General features: G+C 56.1%; 1 protein-coding gene across 1 annotated transcript in view; it reads left to right on the top strand.

The window, feature by feature from the left end:
- Window positions 1–320: 320 nt before the first annotated feature.
- Window positions 321–21,460, top strand: part of EPHA8 (EPH receptor A8) — a gene marked incomplete at both ends in the record, with an annotated part of 33,687 nt that continues 12,547 nt past the window's right edge. Inside the window, 4 exons of the mRNA XM_081214559.1 lie at window positions 321–414; window positions 5,738–5,802; window positions 11,606–12,269; window positions 19,759–19,914. Of these exons, the coding sequence (XP_081070685.1) occupies window positions 321–414; window positions 5,738–5,802; window positions 11,606–12,269; window positions 19,759–19,914 (979 nt within the window). The remainder of the gene's footprint in view (window positions 415–5,737; window positions 5,803–11,605; window positions 12,270–19,758; window positions 19,915–21,460) is intronic.

The following is a 21,460-nucleotide window of genomic DNA, read 5'->3' as shown; positions in this document are numbered from 1 at the left end:
GAAGGGCGGGCGAGGGCGAGCGTGCGCACGGGCGGCGGGCGGTAGTGTCCGCGGGTCGGTGTCCGCGGTGCGGGCTCCGTGTCCCCCCCACCCGCCTCGGTGCTGATTGGCTCGGCGCCGTGACTGGCCGGCCCCCGCCCGCGGCGGCGGCGGCGGCGGCGGCGGCGGGCGCGGGTGCCCGCGTGTGAGCTGCGAGTCGGCTTGTGCGCCGGTGTGTGCGCCCGGCAGCCGGGTGTGCGGGTGAGCAGGGAGCGCGCCGACGCGCGGGCCGCTACGGCCGAGCCCAGGGTGCGTGGCGTCCCCGCCAGCCCGGCCCGGCCATGGCCCCCGCTCGGGGCCGCCTGCCCCCGGCGCTGTGGGTCGTCACGGCCGCGGCGGCGGCTGCCACCTGCGTGTCCGCGGCGCGCGGCGAAGGTGAGCAGCGGCGGCGGCGGGGCGGGGCGGCGGGGGCGCCGAGGGGCCTGGGGGCGCGGCGCGCGCAGCCAGAGCGAGGCTCAACTTCCTTTCCCTCGACCCCGAATGCCAAAGGAGCTGGGATCTCTGGGTTTGGGGGGGGCAGGCGTGGCACGGCGGGAGAGACCTGGGGTCAAGGCATAGAGCAATGGCGATGGGGACAGGACTGAGGGAGAGGGACCGGAGGGCTTGAGGATGAGGGACAGAGACACGGGGACAGGGACAGGAGGACAAGGACTTAAGGATTCGGTGCCGGGTACAGGGAACTGAGGCTCGGACACTGGGGATGAGGAGACAGGACGGGGGGACAGAAGACAGGAGAAGAGGTATAGGGCAGAGAGGAGACAGGGCAGGGGACAGGGGTGGGGACAGAGGACAGAGAGCAGAGTGACAGAGGGACACAAGGACGCAGGATGAGGTTCAGAGAGCGGAAGGAAAAGGGGCTGGGGATGGCGTTGGGAGATGGGGACCAGGAACTGAGAAACGAGGATCAGAGAACAGGACTGGGTTTGGGGGAAGATGGGAATGAGGGGCAGTGAGTGAGGGTCTTGGAAGTGGGCCGGGCTGGAGGGTTGGAGGACTGGGGGAGAAGGAGGGACAGCAGCCAGGGGGTGACAGCCGGAGGGGAGGCAGCTTTGGTGGGCACTGGGGAGAAGGAACCAGTGAGGAGGGGGCTGAGAGGGCTGCAGACGGACTGAGGCAGGAAAGGCCCTGGAGAGCTGGGTCTTGTCCGGAGTCAAGGCTGGGGCAGTCCGGTCACTCAGGGGACACAGGATGGGCGTGAGGGCTGAGCAGTCGGAACCAAAAGGGTCTGGGTCTCCACACATCTACGTGCAAGCATGCACGCGTGCGTGCACACACACACGTCCATCTTAGCCCCACTGGACACTCCAGGTCCAGCTCAGGATGCCACCCTAGGTTCTACTCCTCACCCCAGCCCCTGCCCTGGGCCTCCTCTGCTTTTGCAACTCTGCCAGGGGGAGGCTAGACCTGGTGCTCTGTGCAGCATCCTGGGACTGACATCCTGGGTCCAGAGCTGTGTTCTCACCCTGGCAAGATGAACTTCCAGATTCCAGGAAGCTCCAGAACCAGTGTTCCTCATCCACGCTCAGATATACCACAGATCCACCCCCACACACGAACGGCTCACAGAGATTCAGTCGTACCCACAACCAAACATGCACAAACAAACACATGTTAGGATTCACACACCTAGACCCAGGCCTGTAGAGACTCATGTGCATGGACAGCCCCCACCCCACGCCATAGTCAGATGCACAGAAGTGCGGCCAGTACACATGTGCACACATATACATGTAAAGATTCATGCACATGAAAATATGCACATCCATGGGCAGGCACCACACATACAAAAAGACCCTCAAACTTGCATTCACGTCCACAGAAATGCATGTGCACAGAATAAACGCACACAGACATAGATAAACTCATAATCTCCAATGAAACAGGGGCCACGCAGGGAGCAGGGACCATAGCAAGGGAGCTGAGGGGAAGAGTGCACAAGGGGCCTGGGAGCCCTTGGAGCTGTGGCCTGAGGACACAGTTTTCCCAGGGTTGGGTGGGGAGAAGGGGACAGTGTCTTCACCCAGCAGGATTCTGAAAGGCCCACATCAAGGCTCTGGGCATTGGGTGGTGCATCCCCAGCTCCTTGCTTCAACTCTCTTCTCCAGCGAGGAGCCAGCACCTTCCAGAATCCCAGGCTGGCCAACCCCAGAGCCCCTGGGGAGGGGACTTTGACCAGGCTCCCGAGCAGAGGATGGACCATTAGCCTCGGAGAGAGGATGTGTCCAGGGAGGGGCGACAGTTGGGGAAGAGGCTAGGTCTCAAAGAGAGGAAGTGGGGGGCGTCTGTCAAGGGTGAGAAGGAGGGAGATGTTGTCCAAGGGCCAGGCCATACCTATCTGGTCAACACAGCAGGATACCCATGGCTGGACATGGGTTACCCACGCAGGTCTGACAGTCCTGGGTGGAGACCTGGGGCATGGGTTCCACGTAGAACAGCCAGGAGTCCCTGGGCTGGTGCAGAGCCAGGATTGGCCAGGGAGACTGTTGGAACTCAGGGAGGGGGCTCTTTTCCCAGCTGGCGTCCTGCAAGGTGACAGTGCCCCAGGCTGCCCAAGTGCCCATATGCCAGGTCCCTCACAGTGCTGGGGACGGCCCTACACCTGCAGAGATGCCCCTGAGCCCCACCAGGCTCAAAGCCTTATCACTCTGTGGTGTGGATTATCCACTACTTTGGGGTGATCTCTGAGGCATTCACATCTTGACTGACATCCCCTGGCCACCCCGAACTCTCCAGCCTCACCATCATGAGCTGAGTCCTCAGGGAATGTAAATCAATTTAGGTATTAGTCTCAGCGAAATGGAATGGGGGAAGGTGACAGTGCTGGAGAAAAAAAGAAATCGCATAATGCCTGCCACAGTCAAACAGGAGAGGCTTAGGAATTATCTGTGCTTCTCAGAGCAGCAGAGGGACCCAGAACAGCCTGGCAAGTAGGCCCAGGAAGGATGCCTACAGACATCTTGCTGATGAGGAAACCGAGGCACAGAGGGGTTAAGTGGTTGCTTCACTGAAGGCCCTAAGAGACCATGGGTCCAATCCTCCCACTTACAAGTGGGGAGACAGGCCCAGAGAGGGTCATTGACTTCACAGATGTCACACAGACCTGCAGTCCAGCAGTGCAAGAGGCAGGAGAGAGCCCAGCCCAGGTGAGCAGAAGGGTTGGAATCTCCAAGGGGATTCAGGCCCAAGCTGGATGGGCTTAACGCTGGAATTCTCTCCAGCCCTGATGAGCCCTCCTGTGGGCCTGGAGCTTCCCATGAGAGACACTCTGTGTTCCCACCACAGAAGGGGACATGAGGTAGGGAAGAAGGGGACAGAGGGGGAGGAGGGGAGGGGATGGACAGAGAAGGGTCTGGAGGGAATTGGAGCAAGCAGCCCTGGAATCCTATAACTCTTCCTGAATCCAATAGAATTGACTTCTGACTTATTTTTGGATTATCTGAGCCCCCTGGCTGAATGATCAAGAAGCAGCTGCAGGTGTGGTTGGGGATTTCCAGGGGGGAGGGAAGGGTCTAGAAAGTGGGGTCTGCAGGCAGTTGCCTCTAGAGTCAGGGTGTTCATGGGGAGAAGTCCCAGTGGGGGACATTCATTGCCCCTGGGTAGGGGCAGGTCTGAGCTGTATCCGGGTGATGCTGGCGAAGGGCTGAGACCCCATCTGGGGTGTGGGTGGGGCGGGGGAGCCCACACGTCCCCTTTCCCCACCCTCTCCCCAAACTGGGCCCTGCTGGTCTGGGGAAACTGCAGTGCGGCCCCCTCCCCCTCCCCCCAGCCAGCAGGAGGAGAGAGCTTGCCTGACCCAGTTTTCTCTCCATTGCCTGAGAGGGAGTGAGGGAGGAGGGAGGGAGGCGGGAAGGCTTCTCTGCCTGTGCCCCTGGCATGGGGCCGGCTGGGCTCAGGGAAGGGAGATCCCTCTGCGGACATTGGCTCCATCCCCTGATCCCACCTGGCCCCTGGGGACCCGGGGGAGGACCTCAGAGGCCCCTTCCTGGTTCGGCAAGTCCTCTCTCCAGCCAGCCTCTGGGGCCCCTGACAATGGGTGGGGAGGGTGAGAGGAGGAAGAGGAAGAAAATCAGCGAATAAGAGCATCCTCACTCCAACATTTCCTGAGGACACTTGTCTCCATCTTTGAGGGGCAGGCGCAGAGCTATGCAAATGTCAGGCAGAAGGACACCCAGCCTGTCTTCGGGAAAGTTCCAGGAGGGCCCCGTTTGAACCCTCTGTGACCTGCCGGAGTCTGCAGATTGGGTTGTTTGGAAGCCCCTGGTTGCTGGCTGGGAGAGTGGGTACATAGAAGAGAAAATGAAATGAAAGCTGTGGACCTTGGAGCCCAAAGCGCTTTCATCGGCTAGATCAAAGGAAGCAGGGGCCCAGAGAGGGGAAGGGACTTACCCAAGGACACACAGCAGTTAGAGACAGTGCTGAGATTCAAGCCCTGCTCTTCACAGTTTAGTGCATCTTTATCACCTTAAAGTGAGTGGGTGGCTCCTAGGTCCCAAGAGAGAGGCAGGAGGGCCAGGACTTAGGGAATAGGAACCAGCTTTGGTAAGGCATTGACTCCAGGCTTTACAGTTTACCCTCGCCCACCCTTACGTATTATTATCCCCATTTTACAGATGAGGAAATTGAGGTTCGGTGAAGTGCAGGTCACCTGCTACCAAGTAGCTGTATTGAGATATGAGCCCAGTGATGTCTGATTCCGAAGGCAGGCTCTTTTCTCCACCCTGTTGTTGGTACTTTGCAGGGTCCCCTTTGAGGGTCTGGCTTAGAGTATACTTGCCTTTCAGGCCAGCGCTCTTTCCCACCACAGTGACAGCCCAGAGGTTCTGCTCCTTGGGCTCAAGCTACCAGGGCTGGTGGCCTTGTCTGTGGTGCTCTGGATGCCAGCCCTGCAGCTACACCTGTGGGGCTCCAGGCACGTTCCTGATCTTCACTGAGGCTCAGTGTTTTCATCTGGAAAATGGAGATAAGAATGAACACCTTTCAGCCTTGTTGTGCGGGCCGCAGATGAGGCATCTCAGGCTCCCCTAACAGAGCCCAACACATAGCACGTGCTCCCTGCGAGGCAGCTCTTCCTCCTCCAAAGCCCTCCATGTCCCGTGTGCACAGAGGACCTGTTGGTGCGAGGCACCCACTGGGGGACACTGGTGATGGGAAAGCTGGGGCCAGTCCTCTGGGGGGAGGTTTGACCTAACAGCGCGAACGTCGGTGGGTGCTTTTGAATGCCATCATGTCCCATGAGTGGCCCAGGGTCAGGTCATCTTCACAAGCCCCTGTAAGGCAGGCATCACTGTCACCCCATTTTAGGGGAGGAAATGGGGGCTCGGTGAAGGGAGGAAACTTGCTCAGGGACACACAGCGTCTAACTGACAGAGCTGGGATTCTGACCCAGGACCCCTGGACTGCTGAGCCCAGCTCTTAGCCACCCCACTGCACCACCAACCAGGGTAGCCTGGCACTCGGGGCAGCTTGTATTCTGGGAGGTGAGAAGATTATGTTTTGTCTGTGATGGTGGAAGAAGGCTTCAAGGAAGGGAAAGAACTTGAACTGAGCCTTGAAGGATGGAGAAGTGAGAAAGGAACCAAAGACTGGAGCTGGCATGTTTGGGCTAAGAGCAGACCAGTGTAGCCAGGCTGGGCTGGTCCTATGGGATCGGGGAAGGGGGGCCCAGGGGACTGATGTACTCTTGTTTCCTGTTCTACAGTGAATTTGCTGGACACGTCGACCATCCATGGGGACTGGGGCTGGCTCACGTATCCCGCTCACGGGGTAAGTGATGGGCAGCGGGGCCAGTGTTGTCCCTCTGTGAGCAGGGAGAGGCTGTGACTCACAGTCTTATCATCAGACAGATCAAAAGGAAGCAGAGCCCCAGAGAGGTGAAGGGACTTACCCAGGGACACACAGCAGTCAGAGACAGAGCTGCTGATTTCTTAAATTTAGCGCATGCAGACCTTTGGGATTCCAGAACCAACCCTAGTGCCGCCTCCCGATTCTCCAAGTCTGAGGCTTGGATGTGGGATGCTTTTGTCTGTGTCCCAGGCCCATCTGGCCTCCATGGTCTTGGCACTGTGCCTGGCACACGGTGCGCCCTCATTAAATGTATTATCATTATCATTGTTATTAGTGTGTAGTATGGTTACATCTCAATAAATTTCCTCCTGCAAACGTGCTTAGAAACGCACGCACATCCCCACCATAGACACAAACGCATCATACACCCAAGACTTCTTTCATGAACACTTTGGCAGCCCCCATGCCTCTGGAGACAGAGGGATAATAATGTATTGATGACGATACTGAGCTGGTATTTGAATATTTCTTTACTTTGGGGTAAGATTGTCATCTGGGCTCTCTGTGGCCTGTGACTGGGGTCAGGACGAGCCCAACTCCTCTCTCTCTGGGGGTCTCGTCCCCAGGTATCAGTAAGCTGAGTCTGCTGTCATCAGCCCCGGTGCACCAGGCTTCAGGGAGCTGGAGGGGCAGGCCAGGGGCCCCGAGAGCCTGGAGGACCCCCTTCTCTGCCTGAGGACAAAGGCTGGGTCCTGGGATGTCCCTTTACCCCCAGGGCCTCCGTCTCTCCCTGTGAAGCACTCTTTTGTGTGTCCCACGTGGCTGTCTCAAGGGGTGAGCGTGGGTGTGAAAGGGCTTTGGCACGGTGAACCGGCTGTGCCAGTGGCAGGGGCTGACCCTGAGCAGGTGACTGCCTGGCTGTTGGCCGGGTCAGCATCTCCCCTGAGACCCAGCAGCTAGGAAGGAATGGGCCTGGCTCCCCGGCTTGGCTCTGGGTGTCTCTGTCCCTCTGTCCCACTCAGGGCTTAGGACTTGGTTTTTAGGGTAACAAGAAGTTGGAAGGGTTTTAAGCGGGGGGTGAGGAATATGGCCAGACTTGGGTTTTGGTCGATCACGTTGGTCACCTAAGGTTCTTTTGTTTACTGGGTGCTGTAAAGAGTGGCTCAGGGAATCCCCTGGCGGTCCAGTGGTTAGGACTCCGCACTTTCACTGCTGAGGGCACAGGTTCAATACCTGGTCGGGGAACTAAGATCCCGCAAGCTGTGTGGCACAGCCAAAAAAAAAAAGAGTGGCTCAGAGTTACCTCATTTCGTTTAGGAGTTAGAACAAATAACTTATATTCACATAGCTCTTAACAATTCATGGACATTATCTCATTTCATCCCCACTACCAATCCTGCAAGTGGGTGTAACCACCCCATTTCACAGATGAGGAAGCTGAGGCTCAGAGCAATGAGAAAAACCTTGCCACCGTCAGACAAGTTCCAAGTGATGGACGCAGAGTCAGATCTCTCTGGGCCTGGAGCCCATGTTGAGTGTCTTGTGCCACCTTGTGAAGGGGTGGGAACCAATGCTGCATTATCCACTGAGCCAGGGACCACCTCCCATCATTATGGGGCCTGGAGATTGGGCTTGCCCAGAGAGGAAAGAAGGTTTCCAAACTCTAGATCTTGAACCTGTGCCAGGCTGGCAGGTGAAACACACAGATGCCCACATCCAGTGGGTCTGGGGAGGGGCCTGGGAATCCTTTGTTTAATAAGTGTCAGCTGGGTGGAGAGTGATGGTCCTTGAGGTTCCATCCACCCTTCTGATTCTGGAGTCTGTTAAGCACCCTGGGTACCAGGGTCATCCAGGGCCGTCTTCAGCATCACACAGTTATCGGATTGTCCGCCATGCCACACGGCCTAAAGCCAGCGGTGCTGGGTCTGAACGAGCTGGTGCTCCGCCACCTCTCATCAGTGTGACTCAGGCCAGTCGGTTTACCTCGCCTCCACCTCCCCGTTTATAACACAGGGATGATCACAGAACCTGTTCCACACAGTTTTCATCCGTGAGATGATGCAGGAAAAGGACAACCGTACTGGCGAGAAACCAGACGCTCTGAGAGGTTAAACATCTCTGCTAAGGTCAGGAGAGTCTGGCCCCAGAACTCATGCTTTTAACCAGGCTGCGCCCCTCTCTTTGGACCCCTCCTTCCACATACTGGGTGGTGCTCCACCTTACCTGGTGAATTAACAGCCATTCGTGAACTTTCCTGTTTATTGTCTCGCTTGATGAAGTAGATGAAAGGGGCAGGCATTAGCTACCCCCTTTGACCCATGAGAAGCCCAAAGCTCAGAGAGGGAATGTGATATACCCAGGGATGCACAGCTGGTTTGCTGCCTTCTGTTCCGGGAAGGGGACAGAGTTCCAGAGCGGTGGTGGGGGTTGGAGGAGGAGTGTGCCAGGGGGTAGAGAGGTGGCTGGGGTGGGAGCGCCCCAGGTGGAGAACAGGGCTGATTCCGCCCTTTCCCACCCTCCAGGAATTTATGCCCCTCTGGGTGTCTGCAGCAGCCCCTGGGCTAAGCCAGGCCATTGGCACTGGTGGAGCGGCTGGAGCAGACTCAGATTGAGCTGATTAATTTATCCAGGTCCCTGGCAGGAAACAGACAGCGAGCAGCTGGCTGGCTCTTTGGTGCTCCATTAATTGTGACAATGACTTTAACCCCAGATGTGACTCAGTGCTGCCCAGAGCCCCAGCTGCAGAGCGGGGCACAGCGTGGAGGTCCTACTTGGGGTGGGGGGTGCAGGAGGCACGCAGCCTTTCGGGTGAGGCTGGCACACCCTGGACTGCTTCCCCGGTGGTCCCTAGAGGCAGGCACAGGTGGGCTGGGAAAAGGCTGCCAGTTCAGCATCATACCAGTCCTGTTCCTCGGGTGCCTTCTGTGCCAGACCCAAGCTAAGCACTTTGTAGGCATCTCCTTCCATCCTCTCAAGCCTCACTGAAGTGGGGCCTTTCTGAGCCCCTCTTACAGATAAGGGCACTGAGGGCTGACACATATAACTGGCCAAGACGAAGTCAGACCGAGGGTCTTTCGTCAGGCAGGAAAGACTTGAGATGCCCACAGTCCCCACTCTAGAGCTTGTGGGGCAGCTCAGGACCCCGCAGATTCTCAGAGCCCCGTGAGGCGTGGTCTTTACCTCCTTCCTCCCCTCCCCCACCCCCTGCTTAAGCAGTAGGATCTCTAGTTCAAGGACAATACACATAGAGGCCCAAGAGAGAAGATCAAGGCACTACATCTCTGGTGGAGCCAGGACAGGTACCCAGAGCCCGGCCCCTCCCTCTGCCCTTGGCCACCAGCCCCTCCTCAGAACCCTCTGGAGTCCACTGAACTCAGCCCAACAGTGACTGCTCCTGGCTGATCAGCATTCTGCAGCTGAGGAAGCTGGGGCCCAGAGAGGAGCAGCAATTTGCCCAAGGTCACACAGCCATTTAGAGACTGACCCAGGCCCAGAACCCAGGCGTCTCGACTTTTGGATCATTTCACAGCACTGTGTCTTCAGTATGACTCTTCTGTGTCCAAACTGGGCTTGTTGAACACTGCTTACACTTCCCAGCTTCTGCCGGGGCTCGTCCCTCCCATCCCTGAAAGAGGGTCCCGCTTCAGCCTACAGGAAGTTTCGCCATACCCTACATGCCCACTCCCTTTGGTGTGTCACCCTCCATGCCTTTTCTGTGAGGATGTGAGGTGCTTGGGGGCAGGGAGTATTTCTGGTGTATTTCTTTCTTTTTTTAAAAAAAAAATTGTGATAAAATACACTTAACATAAAATTTACCATCTTAACCATTTTTAAGCCTACAGTTCAGTGGCATTAAGTACATTCACGTTGTTACATGACCATCACCACCATCCATCTCTAGAACTCTTTCATCTTCCCAGACTGAAACTCTGTATCCATTAAACTGTAACTCCCATGCCTCCCTTCCCCACGGCCCCTGGCAAGTACCACTCTACTTTCTGTCTCTAGGAATCTGACTTAAGTACCTCAAATAAGTGGAAGCATACAGGATTTGTCCTTTTTTGTCTGGTTTATTTCACTTTTCATAATGTCCTCAGCGTTCCTCTGTGTCGTTGCAAGTGTCAGAATTTCATTCATTTTTAAGACTGAATAATATCCCATTGTATGGATATACACATTTTGTTTATCAGTTCATCCACTGATGGACATTCGTGTTTCCACCTTCGGGCTGCTATGAACGTGGGTGTGCAAATCTCTGTGTCCCTATAAATAAATAAATAAATGTTTATTTTTTTATTTTTGTTTATTTATTTTTGGGGTCTTAGTTGCGGCATGAGGGCTCTTCGTTGCAGTGCGCAGGCTTCTCTCTAGTTGTGGCATGCAGGTTTTCTCTCTCTAGTTGTGGCGCATGGGTTCCAGAGTGCGTGGGCCCTGTAGTTGTGGTGCACAGGCTGTCGCTGAGGCATGCAAGCTCAGTAGTTGTGGCCCACGGGCTTAGTTGCCCCGCGGCATGTGGGATCTTAGTTCCCTGACCAGGGATCGAACCCACGTCCACTGCATTGGAAAGCAGATTCTTTTACCACTGGACCACCAAGGAAGTCACCCCTGCTTTTGTTTCTTTTGGGTGTACACCCAGAAGAGGAATTTATGGTAATTCTGTGTTTAATTTTTTGAGGAACTGCCGTAGTGTTTTCCACAGTGACCGCACCAGTTTACGTTCCCACCAGCAATGCACAGGGTTCCTCACCAACATTTGTTATTTTCTGTTGTTTTGATAATAGCTAATGGGTGTGAAGTGGTATCTCATCGTGGTTTTGATTTGAATTTCCCTAATGCTTAGTGATGTCGAGTATCTTTCCATGTGCTATTTAGCCATCTGTGTATCTTCTTTAGATAAATGTCTATTCAAGTCCTTTGCCCATTTTTTAACAGGTCTGTTTGGTTCTTTGTTGTTAGGAGTTCCTTATATATTCTGGATATTAATCCCATCTAAGATATGTGATTTGCAGATATTTTCTCCCATCCTGTGGGTTGCTTTTTCACTCCGTTGATAGTGTCAGTGATGGTCGCTGGTTTATTTCTCAATCAGTGATTCCTGGCAAGCACCTGGCACAGGAACAATCATACTCAACTTTCCCACATCCTGGTACCCCCCTTGCGTGGGATCCAGGCCAGCCCGTGAGCCCCCAGCCTTAGGTTGGGGGCAGAGGGAACATCACACACAGCAAGGCAGAGGGAGTCCATCCATCAGACAGTCACTCAACAAGCACCAATGCAAGGGTTGCATCTGAAGGATTTGAGGCGGGGGGTGCAACACAGTCAGGTTCATGCATTAGAAAGGCCCTTCTGGCAGCTGATACGGAAACTGGACCAGTGGGCTCACTGATTTCCCCAGGCAAGTCACCCCACTCTGGGAGTGACGGAGTAGCCATGTAGAAATGAGGTCAGAGCTTTGTAGCTTTGGCATCAATTCCAGTCCCAGCTCCATCATTCACTAGCTATGTGACCCCAGACGCATGGCTCTATGTCTGAGCCCCTCTGTTCCTCATCTGCGAAAAGGCAGCAAATAACACTTCCCCAGAAGGACGTGACACTCTATGAGATCACTTCTGTAGGGGGCATGGCATCTGGTTGACAGTCTGCTGGAAGGTCAGCTCCTCGAGGCTGGAGAACATTCCGTCTTCTTCCCCAGGAAGCCACCAGCACAGTGCATGTGGCTTGTGGTGAGAGAGGGCCAGGTGCTGCCTCTCGTTTCAGCTGGCTGTGCTCTCTCTGCCCGCAGTGGGACTCCATCAACGAGGTGGACGAGTCCTTCCGGCCCATCCACACGTACCAGGTGTGCAACGTCATGAGCCCCAACCAGAACAACTGGCTGCGCACCAGCTGGGTGCCCCGCGATGGCGCCCGGCGCGTCTACGCCGAGATCAAGTTCACTCTGCGGGACTGCAACAGCATGCCCGGCGTGCTGGGCACCTGCAAGGAGACCTTCAACCTCTACTACCTGGAGTCGGACCGTGACCTGGGCGCCAGCACACAGGAGAGCCAGTTCCTCAAAATCGATACCATCGCAGCCGACGAGAGCTTCACTGGGGCCGACCTGGGTGTGCGGCGCCTCAAGCTCAACACGGAGGTGCGAGGTGTGGGCCCCCTCAGCAAGCGTGGCTTCTACCTGGCCTTCCAAGACATCGGTGCCTGCCTCGCCATCCTGTCTCTCCGCATCTACTACAAGAAGTGCCCCACCATGGTGCGCAACCTGGCCGCCTTCTCAGAGGCAGTGACGGGGGCCGACTCGTCCTCGCTGGTGGAGGTGCGGGGCCAGTGCGTGCGACACTCCGAGGAGCGGGACACACCCAAAATGTACTGCAGCGCCGAGGGCGAGTGGCTGGTGCCCATTGGCAAGTGTGTGTGCAGCGCGGGCTACGAGGAGCGGCGGGACGCCTGCGTGGGTGAGCGCGCCTCTGTGCGGGTGGGCCGGCAGCTGGGCTCAGTCTGGGCAGGGATGCTGGGGGCCGGGGAGCAGGCTGGGCACAGTCAGCAAGCTCCTGGGCGGTGCACACAGCACCTGGGAAGACGCGTGAACCTCCAGCATTCCTGTGTCACCAGGCCATCCACATGTGTGTTGTGTGTGTGCTGTGGGGAGGGAGACACACCACAACCAGGTGGACCCTCTGTGGGCATTGTGATGTACCCAGAGAGGTACATCTCTGGGCACCAGAGTGATTGGGAATACTACTGGGTACATGCCTGTGCTAGGGAACAGTGATGTGACCTAACGTGTCCAGCATTATTCTAAGCACTTTTCACGTATTAACTCATTTAATCCCCACAACCATCCAGCGAAACAGAAACTACTGTTATCCTGGCTTTAAACATGAGGACACTGAAGCACAGAGAGGCAAAGCAACTTGCCCAAGGTAACACAGCTAGGAAGTGGCAGAGCTATGATTTGAACCCAGAAGTCTGGCTCCAGGGTCTGGGCTCAGAACCACTAAACTTCTAACCTGTTGGGCGGGAGGAGGTATGGGTTGGAATCAGGGCTCAGGGCGGATGTGTGGCATACAGGGCCATTGTGAGCTTATGCGGGCAGGGGCACCCCGGGAGGACTGTCTGGGGTGGGCATGTCACAGCCTGCCTGTGTTCAGGGGAAACTTATCTAGGGATGTGGGGGAAGAGACGGCCAGGAGCACTTGGGTCATGAAATAGCACCTGTTCCTACGGTGTACTGCTGGGGTTCCCGTGTAACAGACCAGGAGCTGGATCCAGAGCCCAGGCTGTGTGCATGTGTGTGTGGCCAGCAGACCCCTATGTGGGGGCAGTGCAGCCAGGCATCCTGACAGCCCAGGAACACTGGGGGGGCTGGTGTGCACAGACAGCTGGTGCCCCAGCTATTAGTGGTCTCCACCTGGTTGCCCTTCCTTGATCTCCCCAGGGACTAGACACATGGCAGCTCAGCCACTCAGAGCTCAGTGAAGCCTGCTTCTGGGACCATTGGTTCTCCTGAGGGAGGAGATGTTCCTGGGCAGAGATCAGAGAGACCAGGGCCTGTCCCCAGACAGCCTCAGTGAAAACTGGGACGGGGCCCTGAAAGACACTAGAAATATCCTCTGAGCCCTTTGCTGGTACTACACAGGCCCTGAGACCACAGTTAGAGGGACCTTCAGGCCTCCCAGCACCATCCCTCTGCCCTAGCCAGCAGGAAGGCCCCTTGGTGCTCGCAGGACTGAGCAGGACACAGGCTGACAGTTTCAGGTCATGTGCAAAGTAGCTTCAGAGCCCAGCCTGGTCCAGCTTAGGCGTTATCTTGCCCCGAGATCTCCAGGACTAGATTCTTCTGTCCAGCCACCAGGCCCTTTCTGGCCCCTCTCTGGGGCTCTCTGATTTCCTTAAGAAATCTTTTTTCATACTGCCAACTGCCACGAGTCTTCACTCTCCTGGGCCCTAAACCTCAAAGCACCTTCTGTGACATTTGCCTGTTTCTGGATTGTTCTACCCTCTGTGGCCTAGTTTTCCAGGCTCTCCAGGCCTCCAGCCTCTCCTGGTTCCTTCACAGACATCCCTGTACTTCTCAACTTCCCTCTGGGTAGTAACAATAACAACAAACATCCCTGTTGCCTATACAGCTTGCAAGGGGATTCCTAGCACATCCATTCATTGGCTTGTTGTAGCAAGGCAGGTATTACAATTCCATTTTACAGATGGGGAAACTGAGGCTCAAGAGGTAGTGTCCTGCTTAGGTTCAGAGCTGGTGAGAGGTGGAGCTGGGCTCTGAGTCAGGTCTGCCTTACTCTGAGCCATGTGTGTAGGCTTTTCACCTATCCCTGGCCTATCCTGACTGCATTCCCCACTAGAGCCAGCTCCCAACATCCCCTTATTCGGATGGGGATATAAAGTCCCTTCGTGACAATTTTTAGAGTGTTTGCCACGTGCCAGGCACTTTAATGAGCACTTAGTACACATTATGTCAGTTACTCATTCTGTTGAGCATCTACTGTGTCGCAGGCATCAGGGATAGAGCCACAGGGCATCCCTGCCTTCGGGGAGTTCACAGCTTCTCATCCTTACAATAGTCCTCTAAGCTAGGTATTATATCCCCATCTTACAGACATGAAAAACGGAGTCCCTTCAACTTAAGTGGCAGAGTAGGGATCTGATCCCATGTTGTCTCACTCCAGAGCCCTGAACTGCTTCCTCTGCCCACAAAGCTCTCTTCAAAGCCCCCTGGGGTAACGTTAAAAAGGTTAAAAAAAAAAAAAAAAAGAAACATTTCTTTTGGGCTTCCCTGGTGGCGCAGTGGTTGAGAGTCCGCCTGCTGATGCAGGGGACACGGGTTCGTGCCCCGGTCTGGGAGGATCCCACATGCCGCAGAGCGGCTGGGCCCGTGAGCCATGGCCGCTGAGCCTGCGCGTCCGGAGCCTGTGCTCTGCAACAGGAGAGGCCACAGCAGCGAGGGTCCCGCGTACTGCAAAAAAAAGGTTAGTAATCAGGACAGTATAAGCTGTAACAACCGGGCGGGCTAGCCAGTAGATACCTGCTCAAGGTCAACTGCCCCCAGCCCTGGATTGAGCCAGTGAGCACAGCAGGCCACTTGTTTGTACAGCGTGCATCCTTGCCCTTAGGAGGGAGACTGGTCCTCCTGACTTCGGGGTTGGGGCTTCACTCAGAGGTACTGCTCCAGCCTCCTTTTTTGAGAGAGATGGGAAGTGGAGCCCAAAGAGGGAATGCGTCTTGCCCCAGGACCCACAACATGTCAAGGGCAGGACTGTTGGTGGAAACCCCACGGCCTGAGCAGGGGGACTTCCTCAGAGCTGGGAGAAGCCAAGGCCACTCCCATTTCCTGACGCTGCTGGCACGTTAATAAAAAATAATGAAGAAATGCCACAGCAGGGTTAGGGAATTGCAGCATATTTTGAATTTTACATTTAAATCACAATGCAGCGTAATTATGCCAGTTGCAAGATAATTACAGGTTTTATAAAAAATATTAATTCATAGTGCACTGCAGGCAGTGACGTTTGGGGGCGGGATGCCGGTTTTAAATCGCACGAGGAGAGACTTTTCTTAACCCTGTCGGTGGGCTTCTGTGATTGTTAACCTCCTTCAAAGAAACAGCACAGGTGCAAAACCGAGGCCCTCCCCCAACAGGAGGCCTGGGCCAGCGGCCCTGCAGTGTCGCCCATCCCCACCCCTCCCTAGTGGGTAGCCCGAGAGTGGGAGAGGGTGGAACACAAGCAGGAGCTGGACACAATCTGGGGGTGCCTTTGCTGGGCTGCTTGAGATGGCCTCTCAAAGCTGGAGCCCCCTGCCCGGCCTGAGCGGGGCCTCCTGAGACCCGAGGGGCCCTGGCCTTCTCCATCGGGCAGTTCTGTCTGAGCAAACAGGGCTGGGAGAGGGGGTCCCGGCTTCCCCCACCCGAGTGCCCCTCCGCCTTCCTTCTGGTGATAGGAGAAGGGACCCAGAGCTTGAGGGCTGCAGCAGCGGCCAGGCCCATGGAGAGAGCCACCCTCCCAGCTGCCAGGTTCCCATCTCGCTGGTCTCACCCTCAAGGCTCCCCTCAGAAGTGGCTGGGCAGCAGTTGCTTTTACGGAGAAGACAATAAAGCCCAGGAGAGGGGACCAGCCCAATCACATGGCTTTTTAGAATCCTTATGGAGACTGCACTCGGGCCTCAGGGACCCACGGAAGAACGTCAGAGCCACACGGACCTAGTCCAGTTTACCAGTGGGGAAATGGAGGCCCAGAGAGGCGAAGTGACTGACCCAAGGGCACACAGCTAGGAGTGGTTGATTGAATCCCAAATCTCCCAACCCCCTGACCAGACAGCTCCCCACACTACCCAGTTCCTGACCCAGTGACCTCCCCCCACACCTGGCTGCATCCCCCCGACCCCCTCCAGAGAGAAGAAGGACCTCTCAGAACATCACCCAACAGAGCAGCCCCCAGAGTCTCCTGGCTACCATCCTTTCTGTCACCTGGACACAGAATATAAACCACCCTCTGCGGCCCTAATCATCTTTCTATAAATATCAGAGCATCTCATTTCGGAGGGGCAGCATGAACAACGAGCTCTTTTGCCTTCCTGACTGTGTTCAAAATCTGATTTAGAATTAATTTCCTTTGGTCGGCCACCGGCAGACACCTTATTTGTCAAATCTCAAGCTCTTCGTGGGGGAGAGGAGAGAGGTGGCCGGGGTCTCCATCAGCTTGCCGGCCTGACAGGCGGCCGGGGCAAGGTGCCCTCGGCAGGGGCGGGAGCCCCTCCTGGCGCACGGCCGACACCGGGCACTGCAGACTCCGGAAGCGCCCTGGGTCTACGGGCAGGCCCGGGCCCCAGCCCAGAGCCGCTCCATCTGTCTCGGCCATTAATTCCCGGCTCTGCCTCCAGGTCTCTGGGCTCCCCGAGGCCTGGTGATTAGTATTCTTATTCAAGATTATTTTATTTTCATTGAGCGGATTAATCTAGCCTTGACACTTTATAGCCATATGGGTATTAGCTTAGCGTGTGAGAACCACCCACCGGTGAAGTGGCAGGATGGCAGGGCCGTCTCTAAGCAGAGGCCGGGTGTTGAGAGGCTGGTGGGGGAAAGGCTGGGGTTTGCATCCTGGCTCAGCGGGGACTCTGGGGCGAGGCACTCAAGCTCCCCAGCCTCTGTTTCCTCTCTGCCAAACAGATGTATTCATGCTGACTGCGGAAAGTGGTAATAACGAGTGCCAAGCGCTGTGCTGGTGTGAATTCACGTGTATTCACTCTTGTCATCCTCACAACAGCTCTCGGAGGTGGGAACTATTATTGTCCCCATTTTCCAGATGAAGACAACAGAGGCCCAGCCATTTGCCTAATGTCACTTAGCCTAGGGGAAGGGTCTGGAAAAGAAAAGGAACCCAGGCAGCCTGCTCCCGAGTTTCTGCCCTTTAACACCTGAGGACTAGCAGAACTCCGAATGGTCAGGGACTCAAAAAACAAAGGCTGTCATGCTGTGCCATGCGTCACACCAAGGTGTCACCGCACGTGTCCTGATCTGCCCCTCACTGCTCTAACAGCTCCTTGAAAGCAGCTCTAGCTCTTGTTTACTTCCGGTCCGTGGCTCAGTAAATTCGGGTGAAGGAATAAATAAGGGACAGAATAAGCAAACCGTTCCCGAGATGTTGGTCAAGGTGGACCCGATGTGCACAGTGAGGAGGAGTGTCATTCAGTTCAGCCACAGGTTCAGTAAACGTTTGCTGGTCAAGTGCAAAGCCTGTTTCCTCTGTCTGCTTCTTGGGCTCAGAAGGAAGCTCTTAGGCTGCGCCCGGGCTTCTGGGAAGAGGAGGGGAGATCACAGGGTGTCAACTAGGACCCTCCCCACAACTCCAAGCACCCAGCCCCCAGTCAGGCCTGAGCCCTCTTGGGGGCTCCCCAGGGGGCAGGAAAGAGGTCTCAAAACTGAGGCACATTCTCGCTGACTTCCCAACCTATAAGCCCCTTCTGGCTCCACGGCCTCTGAGTCTGGGAAGCAACTTAAGGGCATCATCATTTCTCCTGACTTCAGGTTTTCTCTCAAGTTTGTAGAATTTTACAAATCAACCTAATTTTAGCTATTATGATAAAGAGGTACAATCAAATAAATGACATAGCTTTGCAAATGAAGCTTCTCTCAAGCACTGAGTTTTCTAGAACGGGACTTAGCGGAGAGAGATCCCAGTGTGTTTCCTGGTGGCCCCCGTTGCAGAGGAGTTTAGTTCCACAGGTGGAGCTGGGAGCTGCCTGGCTGGGCAGCATTTGGTCCTCCTGAACCCCTGGGTTGTCTTTCTGCCCAGAGCAGATAATGGCCGGATTAGCTCACTTTGAAAACTCCCACCGGTGTTGACAACTTCTACCCTGAGCCAGACCCTAGGAACTTTGAGATGAATAAGGCGGCCCTGCCCTATTCACAAGGATCTACCCACGAGGAGAGAGAGTCAGACACACAGATGAAAAAGTACAGCCATAATGTTGCAGGTGGTGAGGCCGAACAGGATGCAAAGATGGGGAGGGGAGTGGTTGCTTCTGTGTGTGTGTGTGTGTGTGTGTGTGTGTACATGTGGAGATGTGGAGCAGTCCAGAAAGGTTTCATCAAAGGCACAGTTAAAATGAATCTTGAAAGAATTCGACACGGTGACAAAAAGAGAAAAGGCACAGCATGTGCAAAGGCCCCGAGACAGGAAACAACTCCTGAGTGTGGGGAATGGCCAGTCCTTTAGTTCGGCCTGAGGGAGAGGGAGTGGCACTGAAGGAGGCTGCAGGGAGGCTTTGAACACCAGGCTTTATTGTTTAGGCCGTGGGGAGCCTGTGAGGGTTTGGCCCAGCAGCAGTGTCATTTTAGCATGTCCCTCAACCCACAACATCTGCACTCCCTGCATGGCTGACTCGTTCTCAGCCTTTAGGCCACAACTCAAAGACCTTCTCAGGGAAGGTCCTCCTCCCACCATTTACCCTTTGCCACATCCTCTGCTTTATTTCCTCTGGAAATGATCACAGCCTCATTTACTGTGTCTCCCCCCGCCGCCTTGAAAAATGCCAGCTTCTTGAGGGCAGACACCATGTGGACCTTGTTCATGGCTGTGTCTCTGGCACAGAATAGGTGCTCATAGATACTGGCTAAAGGAATAGTCATCTCGCGGGCAGTGGGGCTGGGGAGGTGGGGCTGGGGGCCAGGTTTGGGGGCTGCTGTGGTCATCAGGGGCAAGATGTGTGTGCCTCTCAGAGGCCGGAGAGAATGTCAGATACGAGAAACATATCAGGTCGGCCAGGGTGAGACTGGGAGGGTCAGGAGCCTGCAATTCCTGGACGATCAGCATTGTTCGGGGCGCTTGTAAAACACAGATTCCCAGGCCCCACCCCTGGCTCTTCTAACTCAGCGGCTGTGATGGGGCCGGAGTCTGTGTTTTTATAGGGATGGTTCCACGCCTGTCCGTGTTTGGGAACCTCTGGTCTCATCACACAAGTCTCTTCCAGTCACGTTCCTCCCCCACCCCCATTCCCTCTCCAGCTTTCAGGTCACACCCCTGGGGTTTCGGCCCCCCTCGGATTCTTAGCATTGACCCCTGCCCCTGAGGCTGGTGTCTCCTTCAAGGACAAGTGCCCTGTGAACGACAGAGCCTGGGTGGGAGGGGCTGTTGGAGGCCCGTCGAGGGGGATTCAGAGAGGCTCCGCCCTGTGCTGACTATGGGGCTGGGACTCAGGTGTCAGGGTCCCAGCCTCAGCTCGGCCTCCGACTCACTGTGCAACCCTGTGTAAGTCAGAGGCCCTCTCTGAGCTTCAGTCCCTCCATCTGCAGATGAGAGTAGGAACGGGTGATGCTGAAAGTCTGTACCTCTGTCCCTCAGGGGATCCCCCAGGAACCCCGGGGCCGGAGAGCTGCCCCTGAGGCCCAGCAGGGTGGCCCGGCAGGCTCACCTGAAGCCTCCTTCTCTTGCACAGCCTGTGAGCTGGGCTTCTACAAGTCGGCCCCCGGGGACCAGCTCTGCGCCCGCTGCCCTCCCCACAGCCACTCTGCAGCCCCTGCCGCCCAGGCCTGCCGCTGCGACCTCAGCTACTTCCGTGCAACCCTGGACCCACCGTCTGCAGCCTGCACCCGTGAGTACCACCCCGTGGCCCCAGAACCCTCGAGACTAGGCTAGGACCCCATGCTCGGCCCCTCAAGCTCCCAGGGAGCCAGGTCTCAGCGGGTGAGGCAGGGACAGGTGGCTCTCATAGGCCAGGGGCCAGTCTGGGGATGGGGGGTGACTCTGACCCCTCAACAATGGCCTTGACCTCTCTGGGCTCCCAGCTTCTTGTCATAGGTCACCTGCCATCTCTCCAGGGAAATCTTTCCATTCCTTCCTCGGTCTCTCCTCTCTGCTCCAAAGGGCAGGACGGAACTGGACTCATGCCCTTCCCAGCACCAGGTGGCTTTGGTCATCTTCTGACCCAAGGGTCATGCCAGTATCCTGGGGGCTGGGGTGGGCAAGCTGGCGGACTGCCTGTGAGGCAAGGCGGGCATCAGAGGAGCCGCCCCCACCCCTGCCCCGCATCACTGCCATCCTTGAGAGACTGGGGGGAGCTGCTGAATTCTGGGAGCTGCTTTAGTGTGTGGGGGGGTGCATGGTTGTGTATATGGAGTGGGTGTGGCTGCTGTGTGTCGGATTCTGTGTGTGCCTTGGGAGGCCTACAGCGATGATGACTGTGTGTGTCCTTGTCGGTAGCAGTTCATGCAGAAGATGACTGCATAGAGTGTGAGTGTCCAAGTGCTGTGCCCACGTGTGTAAAGTGTTCTTAGAGGGGTGTGTGCACACGTGTGTGTGCATCTGGGTACCTGGAACGGACTCATGAGTCCCCGTGGAGCTTGAACGAGCCTGCTTTGTGAGCTCAGCATGAGCACGCCTGGCCCTGCAGGGGAGCTGTGCGCCTGGAGAGGGTGAGGCGGCAGCGCGCATGCCCCGTCCCTGAGGGGACGCAGGGACTCTGGCGCCGTGCCTGCAGGGCTGCAGGACTGTCTTGGCATTTCTGCTGATGCAGCTCCTCCATGGCCTCCCCTCCCCTGGCCCAAAGGGGCCTCTCACTCCCACTCCCGCTGGGGAGGAGCTGCAGCTAGTTCAGCCCACCCTGTTCACCAGCCTCGGGCTCTTGTGACGGGGTGAGGGGTACTTTACTCGGTGCTGATGGGTTTTGCCCCAGAATTTACCCCAACCTGATCTCCATCTCCCCCTCCCCCAACTTCCATCACCACCCAGCCCCAGACCCCCTGCACAGGGCAGGTAAGGGCCCAGGTGTATTCACATTGCTGCACACACACCACACACGCACACAACACACCACACACACATGCGCATGAATAAATCTTTCTTCCCTCCCTCCCCCCCTCCCCTGTTCTGCCCAGACCAGTGCCTTTGCCCCATGTGGGACCTGCTGGGGCAGAAAGGATTGCTGAGGGGCATGGCAACTGCTCTGGGCTCCTCAGGCCAGGTGAGCCCAGCTCTAGGTCATGAACATTTGCACTCAGCTGGCTGGACTCTAGTTTCTCTCCAAATCCACAATCCAGTGCCCTTCAGTTCTAGGAACCTTAAGATTGTAAAAGACTAGGCTTTTAGTATTCCATACCCTGCAGATTCTAAGGTTCTTTATGATTCTGAGATTCTACAAT

The sequence above is a fragment of the Mesoplodon bidens genome (assembly GCF_964165515.1).
Source record: "Mesoplodon bidens genome assembly, chromosome: 2".
Classification (NCBI taxonomy): domain Eukaryota; kingdom Metazoa; phylum Chordata; class Mammalia; order Artiodactyla; family Ziphiidae; genus Mesoplodon; species Mesoplodon bidens.
Note: the sequence above shows the minus strand (reverse complement) of the source record. Positions and strands in the feature narration are given on the sequence as shown.